Source organism: Diabrotica undecimpunctata, chromosome 1, assembly GCF_040954645.1.
Source record: "Diabrotica undecimpunctata isolate CICGRU chromosome 1, icDiaUnde3, whole genome shotgun sequence".
Classification (NCBI taxonomy): domain Eukaryota; kingdom Metazoa; phylum Arthropoda; class Insecta; order Coleoptera; family Chrysomelidae; genus Diabrotica; species Diabrotica undecimpunctata.
This window is the reverse complement of record NC_092803.1, coordinates 58,799,642-58,826,691: the sequence shown is the minus strand read 5'-3', so window position 1 is coordinate 58,826,691 and position 27,050 is coordinate 58,799,642. Positions and strand designations below refer to the sequence as shown.

At 32.2% G+C, this 27,050-nt stretch overlaps 1 protein-coding gene across 10 annotated transcripts in view; it reads left to right on the top strand.

Annotated features, from left to right (window-relative positions):
• LOC140449696 (phosphatidylcholine:ceramide cholinephosphotransferase 2-like) overlaps positions 1-27,050 on the top strand; it is a 302,843-nt gene that overhangs the window by 210,719 nt on the left and 65,074 nt on the right. Inside the window, exon 1 of one of the 10 annotated variants that reach the window (XM_072543023.1) lies at positions 14,883-14,958. The exons of 6 other annotated variants lie outside the window; for them this stretch is intronic. In XM_072543023.1, the coding sequence (XP_072399124.1) occupies positions 14,933-14,958 (26 nt within the window). In that variant the 5' untranslated portion in view covers positions 14,883-14,932. Of the gene's footprint in view, positions 1-14,882; positions 14,959-21,793; positions 21,932-25,138; positions 25,278-27,050 lie in introns of those variants that run through there. 3 more of the 10 variants (XM_072543047.1, XM_072543036.1, XM_072543053.1) reach the window with 3 other exon arrangements.

Genomic DNA, 27,050 nt, shown 5'->3' with positions numbered 1-27,050 from the left:
AGTAATCATAAAAAATGCTGATTCAGCTATATTCACTATCCTTTTGGCTAATATTCTGAGGACTTTTCAAGACCTCGATAAACATCTCCTAAAATGGAAGGATATGGAAACTTAAGGATTTGAGGAAACGAATCCACTTCAGCACGTTTCGCAGTAGATCTTTTTATCGTCGGTTTCACTTTGAGTAATGATGCTTTGAAATTTATGAGATGGATAGTTGTACCAGGTGACCGAGAAGTTTAAAAATAGTGAAAATATGTGGTGACTATATTTCTAATATTCAAAGTTGCTACAAAGTATTTTCAGTGTATAACAGTGTATTATAATCATATTCTGTGAAGAATGTGGTTTTAATAAACAAATAATTTGTGACAAAATATTGACGAGACAGAAAAGAGAATTTTGAAGTTTCGTATGTAAAAATTGTTTAATTCAAATTGTGTAGCGTGCTATATGACCGCTAAAATTTAGTTTTAAGGCCGTTCCTCGCGATTCTGGGCATAGCTAAATTCCAATGTAAAAGTTTATATCAAATAACGCAAAAACTATGGCAGATATTGAGATGATTCTTTGGTCTTAAATGTCTTGATGAAAGGTCTTAAAAAGTTCTAGTGCACTATTTGGTTGTAAATTAATAAATTGTTTAAACAATATTTTTTTTTCAAATATTTTTGGTTAAAATAAACGTAAAATTTTTTTTTTTTGAAATAGGGCACTACAGAATTTGACCCACTTTCCGAATCTGTTTTTATTTTTAACATAAAGTGTAACACAAAGCAGCTATTTGGTATAAACTTTTTAAAAAATCTCAAAGTTCTGCTAAATGTTACTCTCTCTCGGTCAGTACAGGCTGTCTTTGTCGTTAGCTTCTGGATTCTCGCCGACAAGTAGGTAAGAAATATACACCCTCTCATAAATAATGTTGAATAACATTATTAGGGCTTATTAAAGAGTAATACCCAAATATTTTGAAGTATTTGAATATGGAATTTGATTATTTATAGTTATTGGAATATTTATTTTAAACGTTTTTGTTAGTAAAGTTTACATAATGAAGTTTGTTTCGTCACTTGCTTGTCCAGTCATATTAGTCCAGGGTAATAAGAATTTTCTCGTGACACTCAATAATCCAGGTAGCTGACAACTTTTTTAGTTATTGTAGACCTATAAGAAGAAAACCTATCTGTTTCCTGCCTAAAGTTCGGAGCCGTTTTTTAATGATTAACAATTTAATGCAAAAAACGCGATTTTTTCTATTTTTTGCACTCCATTAGAAAGCTAAATACTTGACATAGAATTACAAAATTTTATTTTTTAGAATATTGATAAAGCTTCAAAATGCCGATTTTTGAAAGTTGAAATGTCAATTTGTTGCTTCGCAAACTGCAAAATAAGTGACAATTGATATTTGTTAAAAACTTTTAGTAAACTTAAACTTTAAACTTTAGAGTTCCACCCAAAGTTGGGTATTGGGGTACTTAACAACCCCTCAAAATTTGGGACCGATATATTAATTAGTTTAAAAGTTATTGTATTTGTTTATCTCAGAGACCTTTTTTTACAATAACATAAGATAAAAAATAATAAAGATAGGGTAATTCTGTGGGTGACAAATGAAAGCAAAAGACTTATACTATCAATATGCATTAAAAAAAATAAAAGAATAATTTATTATAGTCAAAAATCCTGATGTCAAATTTTTGAAATTATGTAGTTTATAAACATTTAGAATAACTTTAAAAACATTGTCCCTAGAAAACCTGTCACCTAAAGAAGTGAAAGTGGTTCAATTTAGAAATTATATAGTAAATAATAAATATTTGAAAACTGATGCACCTATTCCTCCCGCGATTTGGGCTTCAAGTACTAATTTTATAAATCGCACTATTAATAGACGTAAATCCTTTCATTTTAATTTCATGAATGTTTTTATTCGCCACATCTCAACATTTTCCATTTCAGAATATTTATCATCAAACTGTAATTCTACGTTAAAAGCCAATTTATCAGTAAAAAAGTAACAAAAAAACAAAAGAAAATATAAGACATAAAAAACGAATTCGGCAATACTGTGACCTCAAAATATCTTGTTATACATACCTGTATGTACCTTTGCTAAGTTGTGAATTAATTATTTAATAAATAATATTACTAAGATATTTTTGAAATAGATATCGCACTGAATTTTACCGTTAGGATCTTCGAGGATAAGCCTTAAAACGTTATAGTCCAGTCGTCAATTTTTAGATCCCCTAACCTATGAACAAATTCTATATCTTTTGATCAGATTTTCCTATCGACAAAAATTAAAGTAGGTTTTAAAGGTGAAGAGCAGCTTTCGTATGCAATTTTTGCATTTGGCCGCAAATGAAGTCTGTTTCTATAAAGATGTTAAATAAATAACGATAAATGTTAAATCAATGATAAAGTGATAAGATCAGTGAGTAAAAAAGTGTAACAGTTCCTTTGATCGGTTTCTATGGAGTTTCCTCGTATTTGTTGCCGAAACTCAAAATCGAAATTTCATGTTACATGTTATTGAAGATTTGGTTCTAACAATAGAAATTCCACAGCGACCGGTCCATGGAAGTGATAAATTTTATTGATCTCATGAGAATCGCAAAAATAGCAAAAATCACAATTAACAGCTTTATAGAAACTGACTTAATTTGCGGCAAAATGCAAAATATACACTTTTTACCTTATAACGCATTTTGATTTTTGTCGATAGGACACTCTGATCAAAAGATATAGAATTTTTACCGTAGATTTGATACCAATTTTATTTTAAAAATATATTTCGCGCGCGCGACATTAAAAATCGCCGGTTGCCTCAAGCGTTGTTTCTTCAAAATTATGTCAGTTACATTTCTTGGTTAAAACATTTTTTTCTACGGCTACAGATTCTCGTGTTCTTCTAAACCGATGTTTTTCGTTTCCCCCTACGAGGGCGGTTTTAAGGGGAAACCTGGAGAGTGGAGGTACGAGTGGCAAACTATTTTACATCTTTTTGGGGGCCCCAAAATTTACATTCTCAGCAAAATTCAACTTGTTCGTATGATTTTTAGAGGTTAAACGGCATTTTCGTCTCTGACGACTGGACTATGACAATTATTCTGAAGAGATTTTTATTTTTAGGAAAGAGAACTCGGAATAATTTTTTACTTGTTGAGCCGTGAACAAATTGCTCAATTGTAGTGCTCATAAGATAAAACCATTAGTTGTGATCGTTTGATCATGTAGGTATAATCTGCAATTGTGCTTTCTTTTTGTAAGGCAGTATAGAGAATGTTTCCTCAATTTTTTCTATCTATCGTAGTGTTGCCCAAAATCGGTCTTGGTCTTGTTCTTGCGTTTTCGCAAGACCAAGACCGCCTAATTTTAGCAAGACCCAGACCAAGACTGACCCTGCAAGATTTACGCAAGAACAAGACTAAGCCTGCGAGACTCTTGCGTCTTGCAGTTAGGAGTGTCGTTTTAGCGAGTATTGTAGTTCGGGTATATGCTTAAAGACTCTATGCGACGCAAAAAAATATGCAATAAAAATTTGAAAAACTGGACTTATGCGCATTACGAACAATACCCTAAACATACATCAAAATCATCAATCTAAATATTCATTAAAAACAACACATTTGACACGTGCTCAGAGGTCATAGTTACAATGTAAAAATAAAATATTTTGTACATCTAGATATCTTTTCCAGCATACGACTTCTTCGCTCTGAAATTAATTGTCCAGATCTTGAGAATAGCTGCTCTCTAATCATAACACCTTAGCTAAAATATAACATAGTTAAATATAAAATATAACACTTATTATTACGGACACCCACTTAATAATTCATTTTTTTTACCATTATAATTTAGTTAGAAGGAATTTAAATAAACAAATCTTATCGGCCTAAGACTAAACATTGTTTCTGCTGAGTGTGCGATGAAATCATTCGGTTAAACCAAATTTGCTGAAAGAGCGTGACTATTATTCAAAAGTAACGAGACAAATGAATAACAGATAATGTCGGTTACCGTGTAAACAAAATACCGAAATATTTAGAATAACGAAGTAACGATATTTAATTCTCTGTTTGTTATTAGATACCTACGGTATTGAATAGTAACGGACATTTATAGTAGTAGTTACTTTTTCGACATTACTAAACTTCATTTGACAAGTTTACAATTTGACATGGGGGACAAAGATTCAAAATAGTTTTAGTCGGAATAGTGAGCGTTGGAATTATAGATCTAAAAGCAAATTTGATGAGTTTTTCGAAATAATTCATGCATCCCAAATTGCTTTGTTTAAATTGTGCCTACATAGAAAGGTTAAAATGAAAATGAAAAACAGAAACACTTCAGGTTTAAGGAAACATCTAATATCTTTTCACAAAAAAGAATTACAAATATTTCTTCCTGAAAACCCAAAATTCTGGTTCCTAAAAAAATGTTCCTACTACTTTATTTTGGTAAATTAATGTATTTATTAAGTAGATATCTCCTTAATTTAAAATAACTTCTTTTGATTATCATTGCTTTCTTACCTATTCTTTATTTTTGCAAGTTAGTTTTTTATATAAAAGTAGAGCTAAGATTGTAATAACATTTATGTTGCTTTAATAAGTGGATTATAGTTTGTTATCTAATCACCTAAAGAATATGTGCCCTTGATACCTGTATGTGGATTTTTGCCACGTACCAATCTTTTTTAAGATTTCCATTTCATATATGGTGGAGGTCCATCAATGCCTTTCTAGACAGAAAATGTTCTTTAAAATACAGTTAAGTTTATGTCATTAATTTGGTTTTTTTGTGTTTTAACCATGTTTGATTGACTTTCGTGGGGCATGGTAGATAGCTGGGTTAGTTAGAGCATAGGCAAGGATCGCTTAGATGGTGGCTTCAAACTCCCCTAGTAACGTTTAATAAATAGCAATAGGCTAATGGGTAACTGCAAGACTTGCAAGACTCTTGCTGCAAGACCAAGACCAAGACTGGGAGTGCAATACCAAGACCAAGACCAGGTGTATTGGCGCAAGACCAAGACTGTCTAAGTCTCGTCTTGTTCTTGCATTTGGGCAACACTAATCTATCGTAATACTCAATCCAAATTTTTATAAACTTCTACATTCGTTTTACAGTTGTTCAAATAACTTTAATAATTGACGCTATTATCATTTTCTGAGTAACAAGAGTTCTTTATTGAAGTTTTATTTTTATTGATTTATTATAGTTGTTTTGGTAGCATTATAGTTGTTTTTTCGATGCAGGTAGTGTCGAACAAAATCAGAAATGACATCACGTTCTGTACAAATGTTAATGTTATAATTAAAATGTCAATGGAAAGCACTAAAAACGATTCGTAACAAACTAAACATTATGAATAACCACGAACATACTGATTAAAATGTGCATCTTACTTGCGTATTGCTCGTAGTGTTGCCATTTACCTTTAACTATTTTATATAGTGTGACCATTATATTAAAATAGCACCTATACCTATAAAAGCCAGTAGTCGTTGAAAATGACGAACGGCGCCATTCTGTAATAACTATCGAGTATATAAAAATAGTATGAATCAACATTAGTAATATACTTGTCTTCCGTGCTATGGTAAACACTTGAAGAATTCAATTTATTTTTTCAGTTCCGAACATTCTAAGAAAATTCACATGGTTTGTTAGTGATATCTGACAAAAATTAGGCTATCGATATTTTTCTTAAATGATAATGTATAGTATATTAAATATTTTTATATGAAAGCTATGTCACACAGTACTTACGACCTCAACAACAAAAGTTTTTCTTTCACTGAGTATTTAATTTTTCACATGGAAAAAACAATCATACTTCCAAAAAACACTTCTACTCCCTAACTTGAATCCCACCCTCAAGAAACGCAGCCATTTTTGGACAAAGAAAAATAAAATCTCTCCTCTCTTAGTGATAACGACTAATTGAAAGAAAGAGTAACGTTTACACGTGTATCCTCTAAAGACAGATCAAACTCATACGAGAAACCACCGCGTTTGAAACCTGTGCCTATGTGACAACCGCCTGTGTTTAAACACCGCGAGTATATACAACAGTAACATTGGTACTCGTTTTATAAACCTAATTCAACTATTGTCTGTATAATATTTAATTACCTCTCCTAATTATTTTGAACTCTGAAATGATTATTTGATTTCGTATGTACATGACTTTTATTGTACACTGAGAGTATCTTGAAGATAATTTTCACAATTTAATGATCGCCATTTTGAAACGACGTAAGAAAATCACATAAAAAAATCTACAAACGCATTAAGTGAGATGTTAACACAAGACCTCCCCAGAGTTGTATCATTTGTCGCAAATTTTCCTTGAAAAATATAAATAAAAATTTTCTTTCTGATTTGTTGCATAATTATAAGGCCTAGATGAAGTTAGTAAAGTTTTATTAATTTTATTTACAAAGTGAAGTTTTGTTAATAATAGGTAATGCACTTGGCCATCCTCAGATACTCTATACCGAGAATGAAATCGTTTAGGTGATATCTATACCTACTAACATAACTGTGATACTTTAGAAAGATACTTTACCACGTGTTTGACATGATTAGAGTAGTAGCCATCGATTCGGATTATAATAATATGTGTGTCATACAATCCTGGAAATTTTTCCACGTCGCTGATGCAATTACTTACATTAAATAAAACACCGTTATTCTCGGGAAAGTGTGCATTGTGTTGCTGTGTGATTGTCAGCTCATTTTACACATTCAGTGACGACGTAGTATCTGCTAATTGCATTAGATTTTCGACTAGCACCTGAAGGGGTATTAGTTCATTCTCTTTTTTCACTGCATGTTTGTTTTCTTTCAGCACTTGTAGAATATGGATGCAGAGAGGCCTTTTGTCAAATATTGATTTCATGTTCATGACGTTAATTGGGTCCATGTCGATGTTTTTGGTGCCATATTTATTTTTTCTAGGCCTTCTGTTGGAGACTGTCATTTTCTGACTACATTGTATGACTGGTTATTTGATCTTTGTTGGTAAATGATGAATTTCTCTTTTTCCAGCGCTTGTGTAATTTTTTCGTTGTCTTCGTTTGTGGCAGTGTTTATCTTCCCTTTCACCTTTGGTCCTTCTGTTACTTTTTCCTTGACTTTGATGTTGTTCGAGTTTATTATCTGTACTATTTTTCTCCATAAATCTTATTGTGATGCCGATGCGTATTTATCTGTGCCTGCTTTTTCTCGCATCCATGAGGATGTGTATATGGAGCTTGTGTAGATGAAGCTACAGGGGCGCTTTAGTGATATTTATTCTTCGGTGTTCCACTTGTGTTATCGACAGTTATGTCATTTAGACTTTGTGTTGTTGCTTTTCGTTCTTTTTCGCTTTTCTTTAAGCTTCTCAGTTAGTTTTTAAATCTCCAACGGGGTATTGTATAATCGTTTATATTTGTGTTGCATTTCTCGTCTAGCTCCTAATATTTTTTTTGCAAAGAGTTTAGCTTATTAAATTTTTTTTATTTTTGAACTGAGATTCTTATTCTCTTCACGTAATATTTCGAAATTTGACCTCAATCTCTCATTTTCATTCCCCATCTTTTGTTATTCCTCATCTGCTTTCTTTAACTGTTATATCAGCAAGCTATTAAATGCCTCTTGTCGGATTTTGTTCCTTAATCCAATTCTTCGAGATCCATGGTTTTTTGATAACTTTCTTTATATTTTCGTGGGTGTTTTGACAGTAAACGCTTACGTTGGATCTTCCGCTGACACTCCAGTTCCTAGTTAATCTATTGTTCAGGTCACTTGTACTCAAACTGCAATATTGGATCTTATTTCTTAGATTTATGGATTTACATAAATAAAAGGTGTTTTCAATGCGGCACTAAATCACTAAACAAAGTGTTGAGTTCTTTGTTTTGTTTAGTCCGGAAACGGGGTGTCATTATTGTACGATACTTATCTGGATAAGAATTGGGGGATTAAAAAAGAAGTAAGAAATCCAGGTGCAAGTATGTTCACCTGAAAAACCGACGCTCAGGCGTTTTAAAGGACACAACGGTGAGTTTTCGGACATGGGTCTATAGATCTGGGAAAAAAAGGGTAAAATAAAGGTCGCCACCTAGTCGTTTGTCGAGGTACAAGAAAAACTCAACACTTGACCTATGAGAAGACTGGTTTAAGAAAGATTAAAAAAGGGTTCAGTAGGCGGTACTGTAAACTATCGCGAAGCTTTTTATTAATCAACAAAATTGCTGTTTTTACTATACTCTTTACAATTTCATAATATTTTCAATCAAATTTCAATTTAGCTACAGTTTTTGGTGGTGTATCTTTTGACGTGACAACGTCTTAAATTAGGTTGTGGCTCGGAGTCATTTAAGAAAAAGTGTAACGCCCGCTCACGTCTGTTACAGTGAGTCGCCGAACGAGAGAGAGGCCCGCCGGACCGGCGAATGCCTTGCGTCTCTCTCCCACTCAAACATGATCGGTCCGCTGCGCGCGGCACTAGAGAATTAGGCGCGTTGAATCGCTAAAGTTGAAAATCGTTGAAAGTATCGTCAGCTGTGTCTGTAGTGAAAATGTGGAGTGCTTAGATTCGTCATTTACAACAACTACAACAATAAAGGTAAATAATTGTACACTAATATTTCATTATCGTAAACTATGATTGATTGATTAATTGTTAGATTGACACAAAAGTTGAGAAACTGAGTTTATAGGTTATGTCATACTATTGACAAATGTTGATAGTGTTAAGTAAATTATTAGTTTAAATCACTCTGCAATCAATCGTAATTCAGTCGATTGAGAAGAAACAGCGCGTATTGCTAGTCAAACATTTAAAATAACAAATTATAACTTCTAACCTGTCAAAACAGGGCGACCAAACAAACGAACTAAACCGACCAATCACCACGCGCGGAGTTAGAATTTAACTGTGAATTTCAGAACTGTAAAATGTGTTTAGCAAGAATTTCAAATTCCAATTTTAGTAAATGTTTTAATTTTCAACTTTACCATTTACATTTACAAATTTTAAATAATTTCAAATTTATTTAGCAAAAATTTGAACCTTCGATCTGAATAAGTGTTTTGATTTTCAAATTGATTCTTTAAAATTAAAAATATTAAAATATATATAATCAGAAGTGAACGTCACATAACATTATCTGTACTTATTATTATTTAATATGTAGGCAAATACATGTGACCATACTTGGTAGACACAATTGGAAATAGTAATTTTTTATAACTGAAAAAAATATATAAAATACTGGTAGCAAACAATAACTTCAATGATCGATATCTCCGCAACTAATTGATATATCGAAAAAATTTTCAAATAAATTTTGTAGAAAATAATAAGATCAATAATATAATATAAAATAAATAATATATAAAATAATATATAAAAATATAATATATAAAATATAAATAATATATAAAATAATAATATATAATATATAAAATAATATATAAAAAATATAAAATAATATATAAAATAAATAGACAAAATCACTCAAATAGAAATTAGTTAAGTTTAAGTTTACATGTACAATGTTTTAGTAAACAAAATATATTTCTATAGTTAAAATTTGTGCAAGTCTTATTTTCATTCAATTCCTTGTTCCTATTGTGCAATTTAATAATATTCATATCAATAAATATTCTACCGAGAAAAAGACGTCACGTAAAATCTTCGCCCGTAAAACCGACTTTACAGGCAACCGATTTTTTTTAAGCTTTTTACATGCTTTGTCGCATTCGTTAGTAAGATCTTTTTTACTTTTCCTGTACAAAAAATTATGAAACATTTCAAAAATCAACATAACAAATTATGGTCAGTTTTGACATTTTGTATACCTAACGGCCATCCCCTCGTTAGGTACACAAAGGGACTCTTCCGTGTGACTGTGTAAATATGAAAATCTTTTTATCGCCCTTTAATACAATAGTCCAACTGATAATTGCAAAAATCCAACATTGTATTTATATGAAATTATATTTATATAAAAATATAAAAATATAAATAAATATCATTTGATAGTAAATTTAATTGCTATATAAACTAAATAAGATGTTTAAAAATAGTAATTTATATTAAAAAAATATAACAGTGGGCGCTACTGTAGACTAGCGCGGAACTCCATACCTACTTTGTTTTCTGTATTTTTAAAATTTAAATATTATAACTATATAAAATTAAATAAAGTAATTTTGTTATTTATAAATTTTTTATTTTCTGTTGTTTACTTATAACAAACCTGTCAAATTCACACCAAATAATAATAAAATATAAATAAATATCATTTGATAGAAATATCAAATTTAATTATTATATAAACTAAGTAATATGTTTAAAAATAATAATTATTGTATTTATATGAAATTATTTTAACACGAGAATTAAACTAAAAATTTAAACAGATGATTCAATGTTCTTATTAATCGGATGACATTTATGACTTTTATTAAATTTTGACAATCGTTACGAATCGAATCTTTTAGTTACAGATATTCTTTTAATTTTTTACTTCTTATTTAATGTCTATATTTTGTTAGGTATTTTCATGCAGTTTTTAATTTAAACCTCCTTAGAGTACATTTATGATGACTAGAAACGTATTAATCGAGAGTAGTCAATCGATATCAAGAACCGCTATTTAATGACGCTACCCGTGACGACGCCATACGCCATCTTGTGGCGCTAGTTCCGTGACGCTCGCCTTAACATTTTACTGTAGTGAAAAAAAAGTAATACAACGCCAGTATGGAAGTTTCGTTTCAAAAATGACATATAGGCTAAACCCTTCTAAAAAACTACATAGTCAGAAAAAAGGAGAAGCAAACACACGTACCTTAATATCGTCGTTTTTCATTTCTGTCAGATTCACCTTCTTATTATTTACCACAAGAAAGGAAGATTATGAGAGAGTAATAAACAAATAATTGCTAAAAATGGACAATTTTGATTTCTTAAAAGTTCCACCAGGTAGGAAGGTATTATTGAATGTCAACACATTAGCAAAGTAGATATAAATCAAACAAGACAAATAGTACAAATCAAATATGTAAATTTAGATAAATTTGGTTTTAAACAAATATTCCTAAAATTAGATGGAATTCCTTTGTAGCGGGGTACAGCTGAAAAGGTGGATTTAAATAGCAAAAATAACAGTTATGGCATTACAGTCCTCTCTCTCTATAACGATATGCAAGGGACCGGGAATTTTCATCGTTATAAGGAGAGATCGTTATACAGAGAGAGACAAAATTCTGTAATATTAATAATACTGTATGTATTAATAATAGGTACTGTAATATTAATAATACTGTACTAAATAACCTATTTTAATTTAAAAAAATTATCAAAACGAATATAAATGAATTAACATTGTATTCCACATAGATTTATTAACGAATAATATAAGCAATACAGTATAAAAAATGACTGTACAATTAAAACATACTGTGTACTGTACAATAAAAAAAATAATATGCTACTGTAAAATATATTTAGCCTACTTTACCAAAAAAATCTGTCACCCTGGTCTGTCTTCTTTTCCCTTTCCACAGAACTGACCTGACCATGTCCTGAAGACTCATCGAATCTTCCACAGCACTCATATCGTCTTCCTGGTAGATGAAAAATCGATGCAGTACTTTTGCTGCATCCAATGCCTGCTGAGGGGTCGGAGCTGTTTCTGGCTCTGCTTCCATTTCCGAGTCACTGTTTTCTTCTTCTTCTACACGAACTGCTTGCAGGATGTCCTCGTCAGCAAGTCCAGATTGTGTAGCTACATTTTCATCAACTTCTTCAAAATCTGTTAGCTCTTCCAGTCCGTAGGTGATAGTAAGTTCAAACTGTCTGGCCCAAACATCTAATGGCAGGTCATCTTCATCATCAGTCAATCCTTGATCTTCCAGCCATCCTGCGTGTTTGAAGGAATGTTTTATTGTATTGCTCGTCACCTCGTCCCAGGATTTACTAATCATTAGGATGGCGTCAAGAATGTTTAGTTTAAGATCGCCATTATTCTCAACCATTTCCATCAAAAGTCTTCTCCTGTAATGGCTTTTCAAACTCTTGATGACACTTTGGTCCATGGGCTAAAGGACACTTGTGTTTGCTGGCAGAAAAGAGAGTTCGATGTTTTGAAGGTCGCGTAATACAGGATGAGCAGGACAATTGTCTACAAGCAAAAGAATTTTTTCCCTTTAAGCTCGATATCCCACTTTCTTATCGCTTCTTCAAAAATTTCCGAGGTCATCCACGTACTCTTGTTTGCTTTATAGGTCACCGGCAGATTTTTTTTATGTTTTTAAAGCAACGCGGGTTTGTCGACTTCCCTATCACTAACAATTTTCGCTTCACCGAACCTGTCATGTTAGCGGTCACTAAAACTGTAATGCGTTCCTTAGAGAGCTTTCTACCAATGCACTTTTCCAATTTAAATTTTAAAGTTCTGTTTGGAGTCATTTTAAAAAACAATCCCGTCTCATCGTATCTTCAGTCATATCGTGCCTTCAGTCCAGGCCACACGTTTTCTAGCCAATCATCCGTTACGTTTTTGTTAACATCGCGAGCCTCCGTTGATTTGCCCGTAGTTAATCTTGTGCCGCAGCTTTCACTTGCTCAGCCAACCCTCAGATGCCTTGAAATTCTCAATTCCAAGTTCAGTTGCAAAAAACTCAGCTTTTGTCCTGACCATAGGCCCAAAAAGTGGAATATGGTTCACTGAAGCATAGCGCGATCTAAATCTTTATGCTGAGGTTTCCACAACTTCTTCCTGCTACCGTCCTCCATCTCCGCTTTAAGCCACTTTTTTCTGTCCTTCCATATCGTAGCTACAGTTGACTGAGATAGCCCCGTCCGGCGAACGACATCCGATTGCTTTTCACCTTTTTCTATTGCTCGAGTTATCGATAACTTTTCCTCCACCGAGAGCACTTTACGCTTTTTCAAAAACATGTTGATTGTTGACACACTAAGATACAACTCAAACTGGAAATGAAAAGTCGTCTATAGATGACAACATCTGTTGATTGTTGACGAACAATAAACGTAAGTCACTTAATTCTCTGATAAGAAAGAGTAGAATGGGTGACCGCATTCCTTAAGCGCAAAACAAAATAACCGCTGGACAATGATCTTGCCACTCGTGACTCAAGTAGTCTGAACTTTAAACACAAAACACATTTGTCATCAACTATTGAACGCTAAAAAGTTATCGCTATAAAGAGAGAACGATATCGGTATAGAGAAAGAATTAATACATTGTTCTTATGATGAACCAACCAACGTTTACTATTTTCATCGTTATAGAGGAATTATCGTTATATAGGGAATCATTATAGAGAGAGACTACTGTATTATCATGATATTATAGGTATTATAACCTACTATCTAATAAAAAAAATACCTATAAATTGGCTGAACAAAAAATATAACAATTTCCCTTGATCACTAGGGTACAAACAATCGAGGGACAATTCATATTAAAAAAAAAAAAAAAACTAAAAGCACTGCACTAAATACATATGTAATAACAGTTATAGATGAAATCGAGTATATATCTTTGATTCGCCAGATAGAAACCATTTCTACTTCAAATACCCTAGGATCCAAAAAATTAGATTATCCCCTAGTTTATAGAGGAGAGAGCAAATTTTTGTTGAAGCCACTTACGGATTGGGCGTAGATTTAAGGAAGAACATTAAATGTAAATAAGAAACACAATTTAAGCAAAAAAAAATTATAAAAAATTATGGCATTATTCGAAAATAGCTTTGTTGATAAAAAACATAAACAAAATAATGTTTATGTCGCCTGTTATTAATACCTAGTATTTCCTCCAAGGGCCCTTATAACAGCCTACAGACGTCTTGGTATTGTGGTAATTAAATATTTAACATGAAGTTTGGTCCAAATCGTCCCATATTGTCTGAAGAGCCGCAATAAGCTCAGACAAGTTGTTTGGGCGTGGTAGACGAACTTGATTTGGTCTTCCCAATGTGTCCATAGATCTTCGATTGGATTGGGGTCGGAGCTGGAAGCTGGCCAATTCATACGGACAACCCCGACGTCTTGTAAGTATTCATTGGCGATTCTAGCACGGTGGGGACGCACGTTATCGCCCATAAAAATAGAATTAGGTCCTATGAATGACGTAAAAGGTACCACATGCCCATCTAAAAGGCTTGGGCTATATAGCTTGCTCCTATCATAGAACCTCCATCCACAAGAACTAAGTCAGTACGGGTATCGGAACTTATAAAAGCCATAACTGAGCTTCCTCAATTAGGTTATTCTGTCGGAAATACTGCATTGAGCAAATGCTTCTCCTTGCCTTCTCCAGATTCTTTCGCGATCGCCTGGTAACCTTAAGCAAAACCTGGACTCATTTTCAGGCGATTCGCAACCTCAGTTGAAGTTAGATATCTACTACTTAAACACGAAGAAACCAAAAATCGATGTAGATGTTGCTCTGCTACTACCCGATCCTGACCTTCTAGTGTGATTGCCGTTTTGATTGAACAGCTGAATGGCTCTTTAACCAGCACAACGACTTACACATAAGACACATTATACTAAAATAATTTATATATGCCATATAACAAGTCCCAATTTTTAAAAAGTCGCAATAGATGTAAATGGGCAGAAAGAATAAACTAATTTATTAAAGCTAAGAAAGAACAAAATTTTGAAAAGTTTTATAGATATTTAAAAAAACATGATGGTTTCCTTTTTCGAAGAATTTACATAACATTTCCTGTAGTCCACCTTGAATATTATTGTACACTCGTGTATTTTCGCAAATAAATACATCATAAACTGCTGATTATTTGACGTTAGAATGTTAAAAACGACCTCAGTTTTGTTCGTTTCTACCTGTGAAATGTTTGATAAGGAGTATGTTGGTAAATGAAAGCTTATTGTGACAAAATGAGGTAACTTACTGACACATTTCAACTATTGAATGTAGTTTTTATTTAAAACAAAGTTTCAGGGCATGGTTTTATAGTGTTGTTTTCATAGTATAACATATTTCGATTTAATATGTGCGCATTCTTTAGAAAATATGTAATGTCACTGCTTAATACCTTGAAAGATCACACGTTTTCTATTTTTGCATGATATATAAAATATTATACTATTGCATATTCAAGATAAAATTTCATTTTGACTTTTCTCATGGTTATCAAGCGTTAATGTTTCTCATGTGTTAAGTACAATCATTTTTAGAAATATTTGAGTTTGTAGACAGTCAAGTGAAACCAAAAATTTATCATTAATAATCCATTTATATTTTTTTTTTAATTTAATTTATATTTTTAAAAATAAATACATTTTATATATAGGCTAAGTCAAATAGGTATAAATCTGCTGTGCTTGGTTTTGCAAATAGACCAGAGAAATTAGCATTTTATTTTTGTTATCTTCTTCTTCTCATGACCCCGTTTCCTTTCGAAGGTTGGCGATCCAAATGGCAATTGTAGTTCTGGAAACTGCTGCGCGAAAGATTTCTGCGGATGAGCAGTCGAACCATCTCCTCAGGTCTTTCAGCCACGAGTTCTGGCGTCTTCCTACTGATCTTTTGTCCTGTACTTTTCCTTCCAGTATAACTTGAAGTAATTCATATCTTTCGCCTCTCAACACATGACCCAAGTATTGCATTTTCCTCTCTTTGATTATTCTTAGTAATTCTTTTTGTTTATACATGCGACGAAGTACCTCAACATTAGTAACTCTTTGTAACCATGGAATTCTCAACATTCGTCTATATATATACATCTCAAAGGCATCTATTCTTTTTTCTATTTCAGAGTCCATTGTCCAACTCTCACAGCCATACAGTAAGACAGAAAAAACGTAACATCTGATCATTCGGATTCTAAGCTGTAGACTAAGGTCTGATCTTGTAAAAAATGTTTTCATGCTCATGAATGTTTTCCTTGCTTGTTCGATTCTTGATAGGATTTCTTTTTTTGGATTACACTGACTATTGATATTTGCTCCCAAATATTTTATGGAATTTTCCTGTTCTATTATTTGACCCTTGGCATACACCTGTACGTTTATTGGTGTCTTTGAAAATACTAAAGTTTTAGTTTTGGAAACGTTTAGATGTAAACCGAACATTTCGCTGTGGTGAACTACCGCATTTATTATATTTTGTAGTTCTTGCGTGTTGCTTGCTATTAAGACGGTATCATCAGCATATCTGATGTTGTCTATGCTGATTCCGTTAATCTTAATTCCGCCTTGGACCTCGTCTAATGCTTCTCTGAATATAGACTCCGAATACAAATTAAACAGTAGCGGTGATAAGACGCAACCCTGTCTCACTCCTCGTCGGATTTGTATGTCTTCGGATGTTGTGTACTTTATTTCAATTGTTGCCGTTTGGTGCCAGTATAGTTCTGAGATAATTCGCAAGTCTTGTTCGTCAACTCCAGTTGTTCTCAGAATTTCATTTGGAACTTTTGTTATCAGCATTCATCGTTTTCACAAGACTTATGGTATTTATAAGTTTATCTATAATTTTATTGCATCTACTTACTATTTAACAAAAAAAAACAGCCGTTTGCTATTAGTAGATATATTTTAAAAAAATGGTACAATGGTTATTATCAAAAAATGAGGCATGGAGTTCACGGGACGGGCCAAATCTTCTGGTGTAATAAACCAGTTTTGAATAATGGCTTCTATCAGTTCTCTCTTGTTACTTGGGTTTCGGCGTGACACTAACACTTTCAGCCTTGACTATAAATTTTCTATTGGATTTAGATCGGGACTATTTCTAGGCCAAGGCAGGACAGTAACGTCATGGTTTTTCAACTATTCCATGGAAGTCTTAGCCGTATGACAAGGCGCTCCATCCTGCTGGAAGATGCATTGTTGGGCATCCCCTTCAAACAAATCTCTGATAGTCGGTAGCAGTTTGGCTTGCAGTATCTCTTCCTGATATTTTTTTATATTAATATTGTCCCCTATTACTCCAATTCCATTAGTGGCCATACAAGTCCATACCATGACACTCACAGGATGCTTGATAGTGATCGTAGTACACTGGCGCAAAAGGTCCTCTCCCGGTCGGCGGCGAATAAACTTCAACTGCGTGGCTCCCAAAGATCGAGATTCTGGTTTCACCACTCCAAATTACCTTACTTCACTGTTCTTCTGTCCACCCTCTGTGTGCCAAAGCCCCAATCAATCCATTTTCACACAACTTCTGATTCTGAGGTCCGACACTCGTATTTGTAAGCCAGTTGATTTGACAATAGCATTAATTTCTTTTGCGGATCTGCGACGATCTTCTAAAGAAAGTCGGCATATTCTACGCTCATCGTATTGACTAACTTTCGGTTTTCTGCCTGTTCTTTTTGCTGATTTTGTGGCGCCACCCCCCAATTTGTTTGCTATTTCTTGATATGTGTAACCTTCTTCTCGAAGGATAATTGCTTTGGCTCTCTTTCCTAGCGACCAGTCAACACGTTTTGGGTTTATTTACATGCTTAATTTTACGATTTTTATTTATAATATACAAAGTTTATAACAATTAATTTGTTTAATTTAAGTAGAGTAATCGTAAAAATAATAAGCTTATTCAAGAAAAGTTGACAGGTATAGATTTTATTTTTAAATAAATAATTAATTTAATAAAAAATAAATTTTTTTGTAAAATTTATTTTTTAGTGATATTATTTATAACTGTAATACATAAATATTTAATTTACCCATTATTTCATAACCTCTTCTACTACTAATAATAAGAGAAAAGTAAAATTTTGCAAAATAAATATATTTTTTTAAATTGTTTAAAAAAATTATTCGGTTAAATAAACCATTCACAAATTAACTAATTTACTTTTTATATTCTATGCAACGAGTTACCCTAAATTAAACAAATACATCAATTTTCGTTGATTAGAACCGGAGATATTGCGACTTTTATAGATTTGAATTTATGAATTCAGTTTTTGAAATATTAGAGTGAGAATAAAAAAAGGGGCTAACTCGGGTTCTAAGAGTCGTAGGACATTGTATTTTGTTGTAAATACGTGGACACCTGCCAACATGGCGAATAAGAATAACTTCCTACATGTTATTGCGTCTGAGTTACTTTAATTGTTTATAAGCTTAAAATCATAGTTTTTTGCAAACCTATTTTACAATATTAAATATAAACTTTCTAATCGTTAATTGATTTAATTTGATAAATTAAGCCTTTTTCTTCAATTTGGTGCTTCTAGGCTTCATGTAGACCCAATAGTTTACGCATAATAACATTGTAGATAAAACCTTTTTGGGATAAACAATTTTAATTTGGCAATAACTATTACGTGAAACTTCTTTAAATTTTTAAAACTGAATATTTGTGATATTGTCCTTATTCTCACGCGAAATTAAATTTTTTTTGTGCATTTTTAAAAAAGTTATTAATAATTTTCAAAAAATCGACTTTTAAGCAATTTTTAAAACAATTAAGCAACAAATTAACAAAATAACTTTACAAACCCTCGTTTTAAAGGATTTTCTATGCGTTTTCAGTAAAATTGTGTCACTTTTCCATATAATTTACAGGCCTTCACCTTTAATATTTAAAATCAAATAGGGATCTTACATTGCTTATATATTGTGTGTAAGTAAAAAATGACGTTTTATCCTTTGCATATTGTGTTTATTAAATCTTGTTATCACCAAATTTATTACAAACAGTTGTTACATACCTATATCAACGAGTGTCATGGGAAAATCGTTAGTTCCCTGGTCTAAAAGTAGGACGGCTTTTATTGGTTTTCGCCTCTTTACTTAGCATGATCGTCAATAAATTATTTCAACATTTTTATAATCTGAAGTCTGAAATTATGTCTATATTTGCCTGTGTCTCAATTGTCTCAAAACAATTTTTGTATACATGTATAAATTTGGTCTGGCTTTAAAGCCAGAACTTGGACCGTTGAAGACCACACAGGAACCCCGATAACCAACAGAGAAGATATATCAGAGACATGGAGATTATATTGTCGGGATCAACCTAAATTCAAAGATGGATCAAAGATGATCAACGCCAGGAACTTGTTGATAAAACTCCAGAAGAAATCGAAGAAGAACCTAACATACTCGAAAATGAAATAAGACTGGCGATCAGTAACCTCAAGTATAACAAAGCACCAGGTCCAGATATGATAACAGCAGAAATGCTCTGAGCTACAGAAGAAACCGGAATAAAAATGCTTCACTTGCTCTGTAGCAACATCTGTCATTCCAAGTAATGGCCTGACGATTGGACAAAATGTACAATAACGACAATACATAAAAAAGGCAGCTTCCATAAATGCGACTAAATCTCTCTTATTCCACATGCCAGCAAAATAATGCTACACATAATCAAAGAGATACTGAAAACGTTCCTACAACGAGAAATACCCCAAGAGCAAACTAGATTTACCAAAGGTAGAGGTACTCGAGAACATCTTCTGAATATAAGACCAATAATAGAAAAATCTAGGAAATTCAATATCCCACTATACATTTGTTTTATAGATTATCGCAAAGCGTTCGACAGGCTCAAATGAGATCACTTATGACAGATACTAAAAGAAGTGGGCGTACCACAGCACTTAATTTCGCTTATAACTGAACTATACCAACACACTACTGGAACAGCTAAAGTGCTTGACACACTCTCAAACGAATTCCATCCAAAACAAGGTGTCATACAAGGATGTATACTGTCTCCACAATTATTTATATGAGGAGCATATTATGAGAATAGCGCTTGAAGGATGGGAAAAGGGCATCTTAATAAATGGCCAAAAAAATAAACAATCTACGTTTTGCAGACGACACAGGCCTTCTTGCAAATATTCAAGAAGAGTTAATTGATCTTATACGACTGGTTGAAAACGAAAGTCAAATATTTGGTCAGCATATCAAAGACAAAGATCATGATAGTGGATAGATTACATAACAATAATCCACACGTAACCACGATTGACCGGTTTGTGGTTGTGAACTCATATTTATATCTGGGATCATTGATCACAAACACAGAGCCACTAAAGGAAGAAATAAAACGTAGTTGTGATCTAGCAAAAGCCGCCGTAGGAAGGATGAAGTGTTCCAAAATATGGAAGGACTCTCAAATTTCACGAACTCTAAAAATGAGGTTGATCAACTGCTTAATATTCCGAATATTTGCACACGGATGTGAATCTTGGACCCTACGTCAAGCAGAAAGATAAATGCCACTGAAATGTTCTATTGGAGAAGAATTGGTTGCAAAATAACATTCATTATTATTTGATTGATGATGTGCCAATATTTAACTGCGAACTGAAGTCGCAGTTAACGATTTCTGTTTTACCGTAATATTCCTTATCCGAGGTAGTCTCAAAATAGACTCATGGTTATTATCTTGATCTTTCCGTATATCTATTGTATAAATAATTGCATACACTCCAAGGTTTGTCATTAGTAAGCTTGCAAGATATGCACTTAAAGATCCGCAAATATGCAAGTGATAAACAATACCCAAAGAATATCATGCTGTAACCTAGGAGTGAAACGAACCACTCGGAAGTAGGCTCAGGACACTGGTACACTGGGGTCCCAAAGGAGGCGTTGCTCAGTCGTGCTCAGTCGTTGTAGATGATGGGTTGGTTGGTTTAGGAGGTAAAAAACGGCCCTTTACAAAAAAGAAAAGGAAAAATTTGTTTAAACAAAAAAATGAACACCACTGTTTGTAAATATTTTAACAAGGACGAGTTAAATTTTTATTATTTGCTTTAAGATTAAACTTGTATCCAGAATAAAGGATAGAGGGTTGTTCACGTTTTGATTTTTTTATTGTAAATATTTCAATCAGAACACGCGTAATGTAGAGGCAGAAACATTTTCAATAACTTTAATAGCCAAAAAATAATTTATTTTCGTATATATGTATATTCACCTTTGTTGACGAAGTGGGAGGTCTTAATATTACTATGAATTGTAAACCTAAACGAAATAATTTCTGAGCACCCGAAAGTGTAACGCACTAAACGGGAAAATATTCACCTGAGACATCCACAAGTCTCTGTCATTAAAGCAAGTCAAAATGGTTTCATCAGCGGGAGTGGTTATGGAAACTATATTTTGGTATTCTCATTGAATTATTTGGACCAACTATTTAAAATTGAGCAAAGCAATAGGGACTAAGCGAGACATTTCATAAAGAAGAAACCAATTTTTCTATCAGGTTAATGTATCTTGAATTTTGCCCTTGCAATGACTACCTTATTTATTGTGGTCTCAAAATTTCGCGGTCATCGCTGAAATTTCCAAAACTAAAAAATGGGATGGCTGTAAATTGATTTGATTCTATCGACGTACAACGTGGTCTAACCGGTTGCCTATCATCACTAATCTGATTCTATCTTCGAGTTACTAGTCTTTCAGGCATTATTCCTAGGAATAACATTATTTGATCATGGTACTAGTTGTATTATTGAGAAAAATATAAATGAAGAATTTTTAAATCTTTGTAAAAATTAGTATACTAATCCAATAAAATCATAAAGTATATGAATTCCTAACCCTTAAAAATCCTAACTTAACGTCTGACATATGAAAGTAATATATGTTATCTTCCGGGAAAAAACAGTGCATATATATTTACCGTTTTCATTACCAAGGTCATTTTTAAATAATATTCTCCACACAAGTGAACAAAATTGTTGTGATGTAATAAGAGTGTTGTTGCTGATTTGACTTGTTAAATTGGAGTCCAATGTATAATTCGTGCAATTGATGTTTGTCGGTTTAGTCTGTGCTCTTTCATTATTCGTGATTACATTTTTCGAAATCGTTGCGACAACAAGTATGCAGCAGTAGTGTGTTATATTTGATGCGCGTTTCTTATGTTTGGGTATGTTGGTAGGTGTTTTGTTATTTTAGCTGTTAATTTAATAAATTTAATAAACCAAATTGTTCTTTAACATGTAAATAGATTAATATCCGATATGCAGAATAAGCAGATACTTAGAAATAGGATGCTAGTAGGGATCTCACAAGGAGCTAAAATTTGAAAAAGTGTATGTACGTTGTTATCTATTGTTTCTTGAGTTCTATAGTTTTAATGTCGGCTTTTGTCTTGATGGAATTTGTTTGGACTATATACGCTGTTATATATTTGGGAATTTTGTCAGCAAGTCTCAAGTTGATAATGCATTTTCCATAGATAAATACTGATTTTACCCCTATTCTTTTATTACTTCCCGCATAATACATTCTGTAATACACTAATTTTTATAATCTTGCTTATCTGGCAATTGGATAAGACCCTCCTTTGAAGTAGGTGATTGGTCTTAATAGAATACATACAGCGGCGTGCAGTATTTACTAGATACAACTAAAATATATTTTATATTAAATAAAGGTAATTTTTTTTATTTTTCAATGAGTTTTGAATATATGGGAAAAATTTTAAAAACGTTCAAACCATTCAGTAAGATAATACTAGGGCTACTACGAACTCCCCCACGCCACCTAGATTTTAATGGGTTCAGTTTTATAGTGGGATTAAAAGCGACTACGAACTGCCCCACGCTACCTAGGTACTTAGATAATATTTTTGTGAACATATATAGTTTTTATTTTACTTTATTTTATTCAAAAGGAACCCAATTCAGAATTTTATTTTAAAATTGATAAAATTTTAAATGATTAAATAATGAAACTATAACAATATAATCGAATAAAGTTTATTTATAAATCTACATTAACTTATATACAATAACCAAAACTACAGTTAAACAATAACAATGCTTAATTCTAATGTCTGATTAGTGATTAAAATGAGTAAGAGTGAACACTATATTTTAGATTTTAAAAGTTAGCTGCATAATAATTGCAAACTGAAGTCTAATTTAGTAATGTTTTGATTAACTTAATATTCATTTAGCCTATTTTCAATAAAATCAACTTTTCTTTTTGCCGTTTTATCAAGTTTTTTTTCGAATCTTATGTGCAGTTCCAATTTTCACATAATACTTCTGCTTGACAATTTAACAAAATGGCTGTAAATTTAAATATGTAAGGATGTGATTTATAAAAACATTCGTTAAATTTCGAGTGAAATGATTCACATGCGTTTGTGATATAAGAGATGATGAATTTGAAGCCCACATGTAAGGTGGAAATGTTGAATCTTCCGTTAAATAATTATCAACTAGGTAATCACAAAATTGCAAGACTCTCATCTTCTGGCATAATATTAAAAAGTTCATCAGAAAAAAGTCACCAACATCATTTGGATCTAAATAAGGAATGCCGAAAAACAATTTTAAATATTTTCCAATAACAGTTTTATTTTTATATTTCGAGGACAAACCTAAATTTTGAATTTTTCGGTACCAATTTTGTGTTAAATGAAATTTGCAACAAAAAAATAATAATGTCAGGCCACACTAACTTTGCTGCATTTTGAATTGCTATTTCAAAATCAGAAATTATTCGCTTCGGTTTGAAATTTAAATCCAAATCTGTACATATTATTATTAATGTAACAAAAGTACTTTTGTACGATTGCTGTGATTTATTTGTTAACAAACAAAATACTAGAGGAAGATAAAAACCATTTTTGTAGCCATGTATAGTAAACATCTGACAAAAATATTTAGAACAGTATTGAAAAGTTCCATCTAGATACAAAGAATCTATATTACACAAAAAGTAAAGATTTGTGAACCAACTAAAAATTGCGGAATTATTGTTCACCTGTATTTGTTTTTAAATTTATGTTCACTATCACTTGTAGAAGTTCTTCCTGTGATTTGGGCAATGATGGTGTGGATTTTCGTCTTGCAGCATAGATATTTCTTCGAACGCAAGAAATGTCTTTCGTCGTCACCGGTAAATTGCTGAAATTTTCCTCTTTGTAGAAGTACTAAAAATTTGCCGGCCAATGTGGATATTTGGAGCATAATTATGCTCCACCGATGCTTTTTTAAGAATAACGTAATTTTCATCATCTTCCTTTGTGTACACTTTTTGTTGACACCCTTTTTTGATGCATCGCCATCTAACTTTTCCATCTTTGGGGACATTGGGCCTTTGAATATTTATATTCATTAATTATTAATAAAAGTTCTCCCCTTTGACTAAACATAGTCGTTGGATTCGCAATTTAAAAGTTAAACACTAACGGACAAAACTATACCTTAATACTTGCAACTGAAGTGAATAACTCAAAATATTTATATTCTTACTATCAACTATAATCAAATTTGGAATTTCCGGTCATTAAGACTTAACTCCCAACTTTCTCGGCGATGGGGCAGCAGGTACTTGGGATTAATGGTCCCAGGTAGTTCGTGGGGCAGTTAGTTCATTCTCTAAATATAATTCATCTTGTGTAAAATGGGTTACCAATTACACCACCAATTACGATTCAAATTTGCTCTTTTATTTTTTAAACATATATTATGTTTTAAATTTTAAAATGGTACTTAAGTGTATCCATCATTGTTATTATTTTTATTGATCTTTTTAATGACCTTATTGTTTTTACTGACTCATTAAGTATATGGAAAACAATGAATCAACTGTTATCACTTATGACGTGCAGCACATAGTTGTTCAAAAATCATGCTAAACGATAAGAAGAAACAAAAACAAGCAATAATATAAGACAAAACAATTTATTATCACGTGAAATTCAAGTTTTTTGTGGATTTTTTAGAAAAGTTGTTAATAATTGTCAAAAATCGACTTTTTAAGCTGTTTTTGCGATACTTAAGCAACAGATTAACAAAAATAATTTTCAAAACTCTCATTTTAAAGAATTTTCTATGCTTTTTTAGTGAAGTTTTGTTACTTTTTCATATAATTTAGCGGTCTTCACCTTTAGTATTTAAAATCAATAATTAGCGATCTTACATTGTTTATAAGTAAAAAAGCAGTTTTTAGATACCTGTATCAAAGAGTGTCATGAAAACGGTTTGTTATTTGCTAATTTCTCTGGTCTATTATTCCAAATCCGTATTTGATACTATAAAACATAATATTCAATACATAAACAGTTGCTTTTATTTTTAGTTACTAATATTTTTTTAATCATGTTTCCGAGTAACTTGTTTGTACCACAATGCGATAACTGCAGCATCGAGAAACATTGTAATCGTAAACAGAGTCAGTGTCAGTTCGTATTTTTTGGGAGTAAGTGATATCTGCGAAGGTTATAACTTGTCGAATCTACACGGATATTTAAACAATTCCTAAGGTAAATTTTATTCTTCACCTGTTATTTAATGAACCATTTTTAATGTGTTGTGCTGATTTTCGTATGTATTTGTATTATATTTAGTTTGTTTGGCAATGACTCATAGCTGTTCATTGTTTTCAGTTTAAGTAACTCAAACATGACGTACTGGGGTGTCATTACAATTAATAATTTTTGCAACATTGAGGAGAACGCCTTTTTTGTCTGTTATCTAGACTACAATTAATAATTTTTGCAATATTGAGGAGAACGCCTTTTTTGTCTGTTATCTACATTTCCTTTATACCTTCTTCTTCTTAAAGTTCCATCTCCTATCGGAGGTTGGATATCATAACGGCTATGGTCACTTTGTTGGCTGCTGCTCTGAAAAGTTGTAGTGAACTACAGTTAAATCATTCTCTAAGGTTCTTCAGCCAGGAGATGCGTCTTCTTCCTATGCTTCTTCTTCCTTGGATCCTTCCTTGCATAATAATTCTCAGCAGCTCATATTTTTCTCCTCTGGTTATGTGACCCAAATATTCTAGTTTTCTTCTTTTTATGCTGTTCATAATTTCTAACTCCATATTTAGACGTCGTAGTACCTCAGCATTGGTAATCCTTTGAACCCACTGAATTTTTAATATTCTTCTGTAACACCACATTTCGAACGCTTCTATTTTCCTTATGTGTTGTTTCTTCAATGTCCAAGCTTTCATTCCGTATAGTAAGATAGAAAATATGTAACATCTTAGAGCCCTCAATCTGAGATGCAACTGAAGGTCTCTGTTGGTAAGCATTGTCTTCATTTTCACAAATGCTTGCCTTGCAGTTTCAATTCGGACTTTGATTTCTCTGCTTTGGTCATTTTTGTCATCAACCCAGGTTCCCAGATATTTATATGTCTCTACTTTTTCTATTTGGGTTTGCTCTATCATTAATCTTTCATTTCCATGTTGCGTTTTTGAGACAATCATAAATTTAGTTTTTCTCTTATTTATTTTTAGTCTGTATCTAATGCAATAATAGTTAATTCTATTTACCAATTCTTGTAGCGATTCCAGGGTGTCTGCCATTATAACGGTGTCATCAGCGAATCCTTTATACCATGTTTTTAAAATTCTCATTCTCATTCAATGGATAAAGATTATGAATGAATAAGGCAAGATTAGGAGTAAGTTTTTCTTAAAAACAAATTGAGATTCCAATGATAACTTTACTGTATAAAGATTACGTCCACATTTAAAATTATATTATTCAGAACTTATAGGAAAAAGCGAATTGGCAATAGTAATATGAGTTAATAGAGACGATATGAGAGATAATTACTAAAAATCATTTTGCAAAATCCACTTGCTAATACTATTTATATGAGATTCCCAAAATAATCTTAGCAAAAGTGCATTTGGCCGACTTTACGAGTATATCTTCAACATTTCACAGAAATCCATTGAATGAGACAACAATTTGAAACTTAAGATCTAATAAGGGATGATAATAATGATGAATGAACATACACGACATTTTTTCATATAAATTCCTATGTGTTAGTTGAAAAATAGTTAATACAAAATATATATCAAAATTTAAAATACACTGACCGACAAAAAAAGTGGCCACCCTATAAATTTCCGAAAATAAAAATTCATTGGAAGTTTTAGGCACTGTTTGTTATTGTGTACTTAAAATCTTTCATTTTTAAAACAAAAAATGGCCATTACTGATTGATTCCTTAGCCTAATAATTAATTTATTTAATTAGAAGGCTACAAAAGAAAATAGTGTAATATCGAAACGA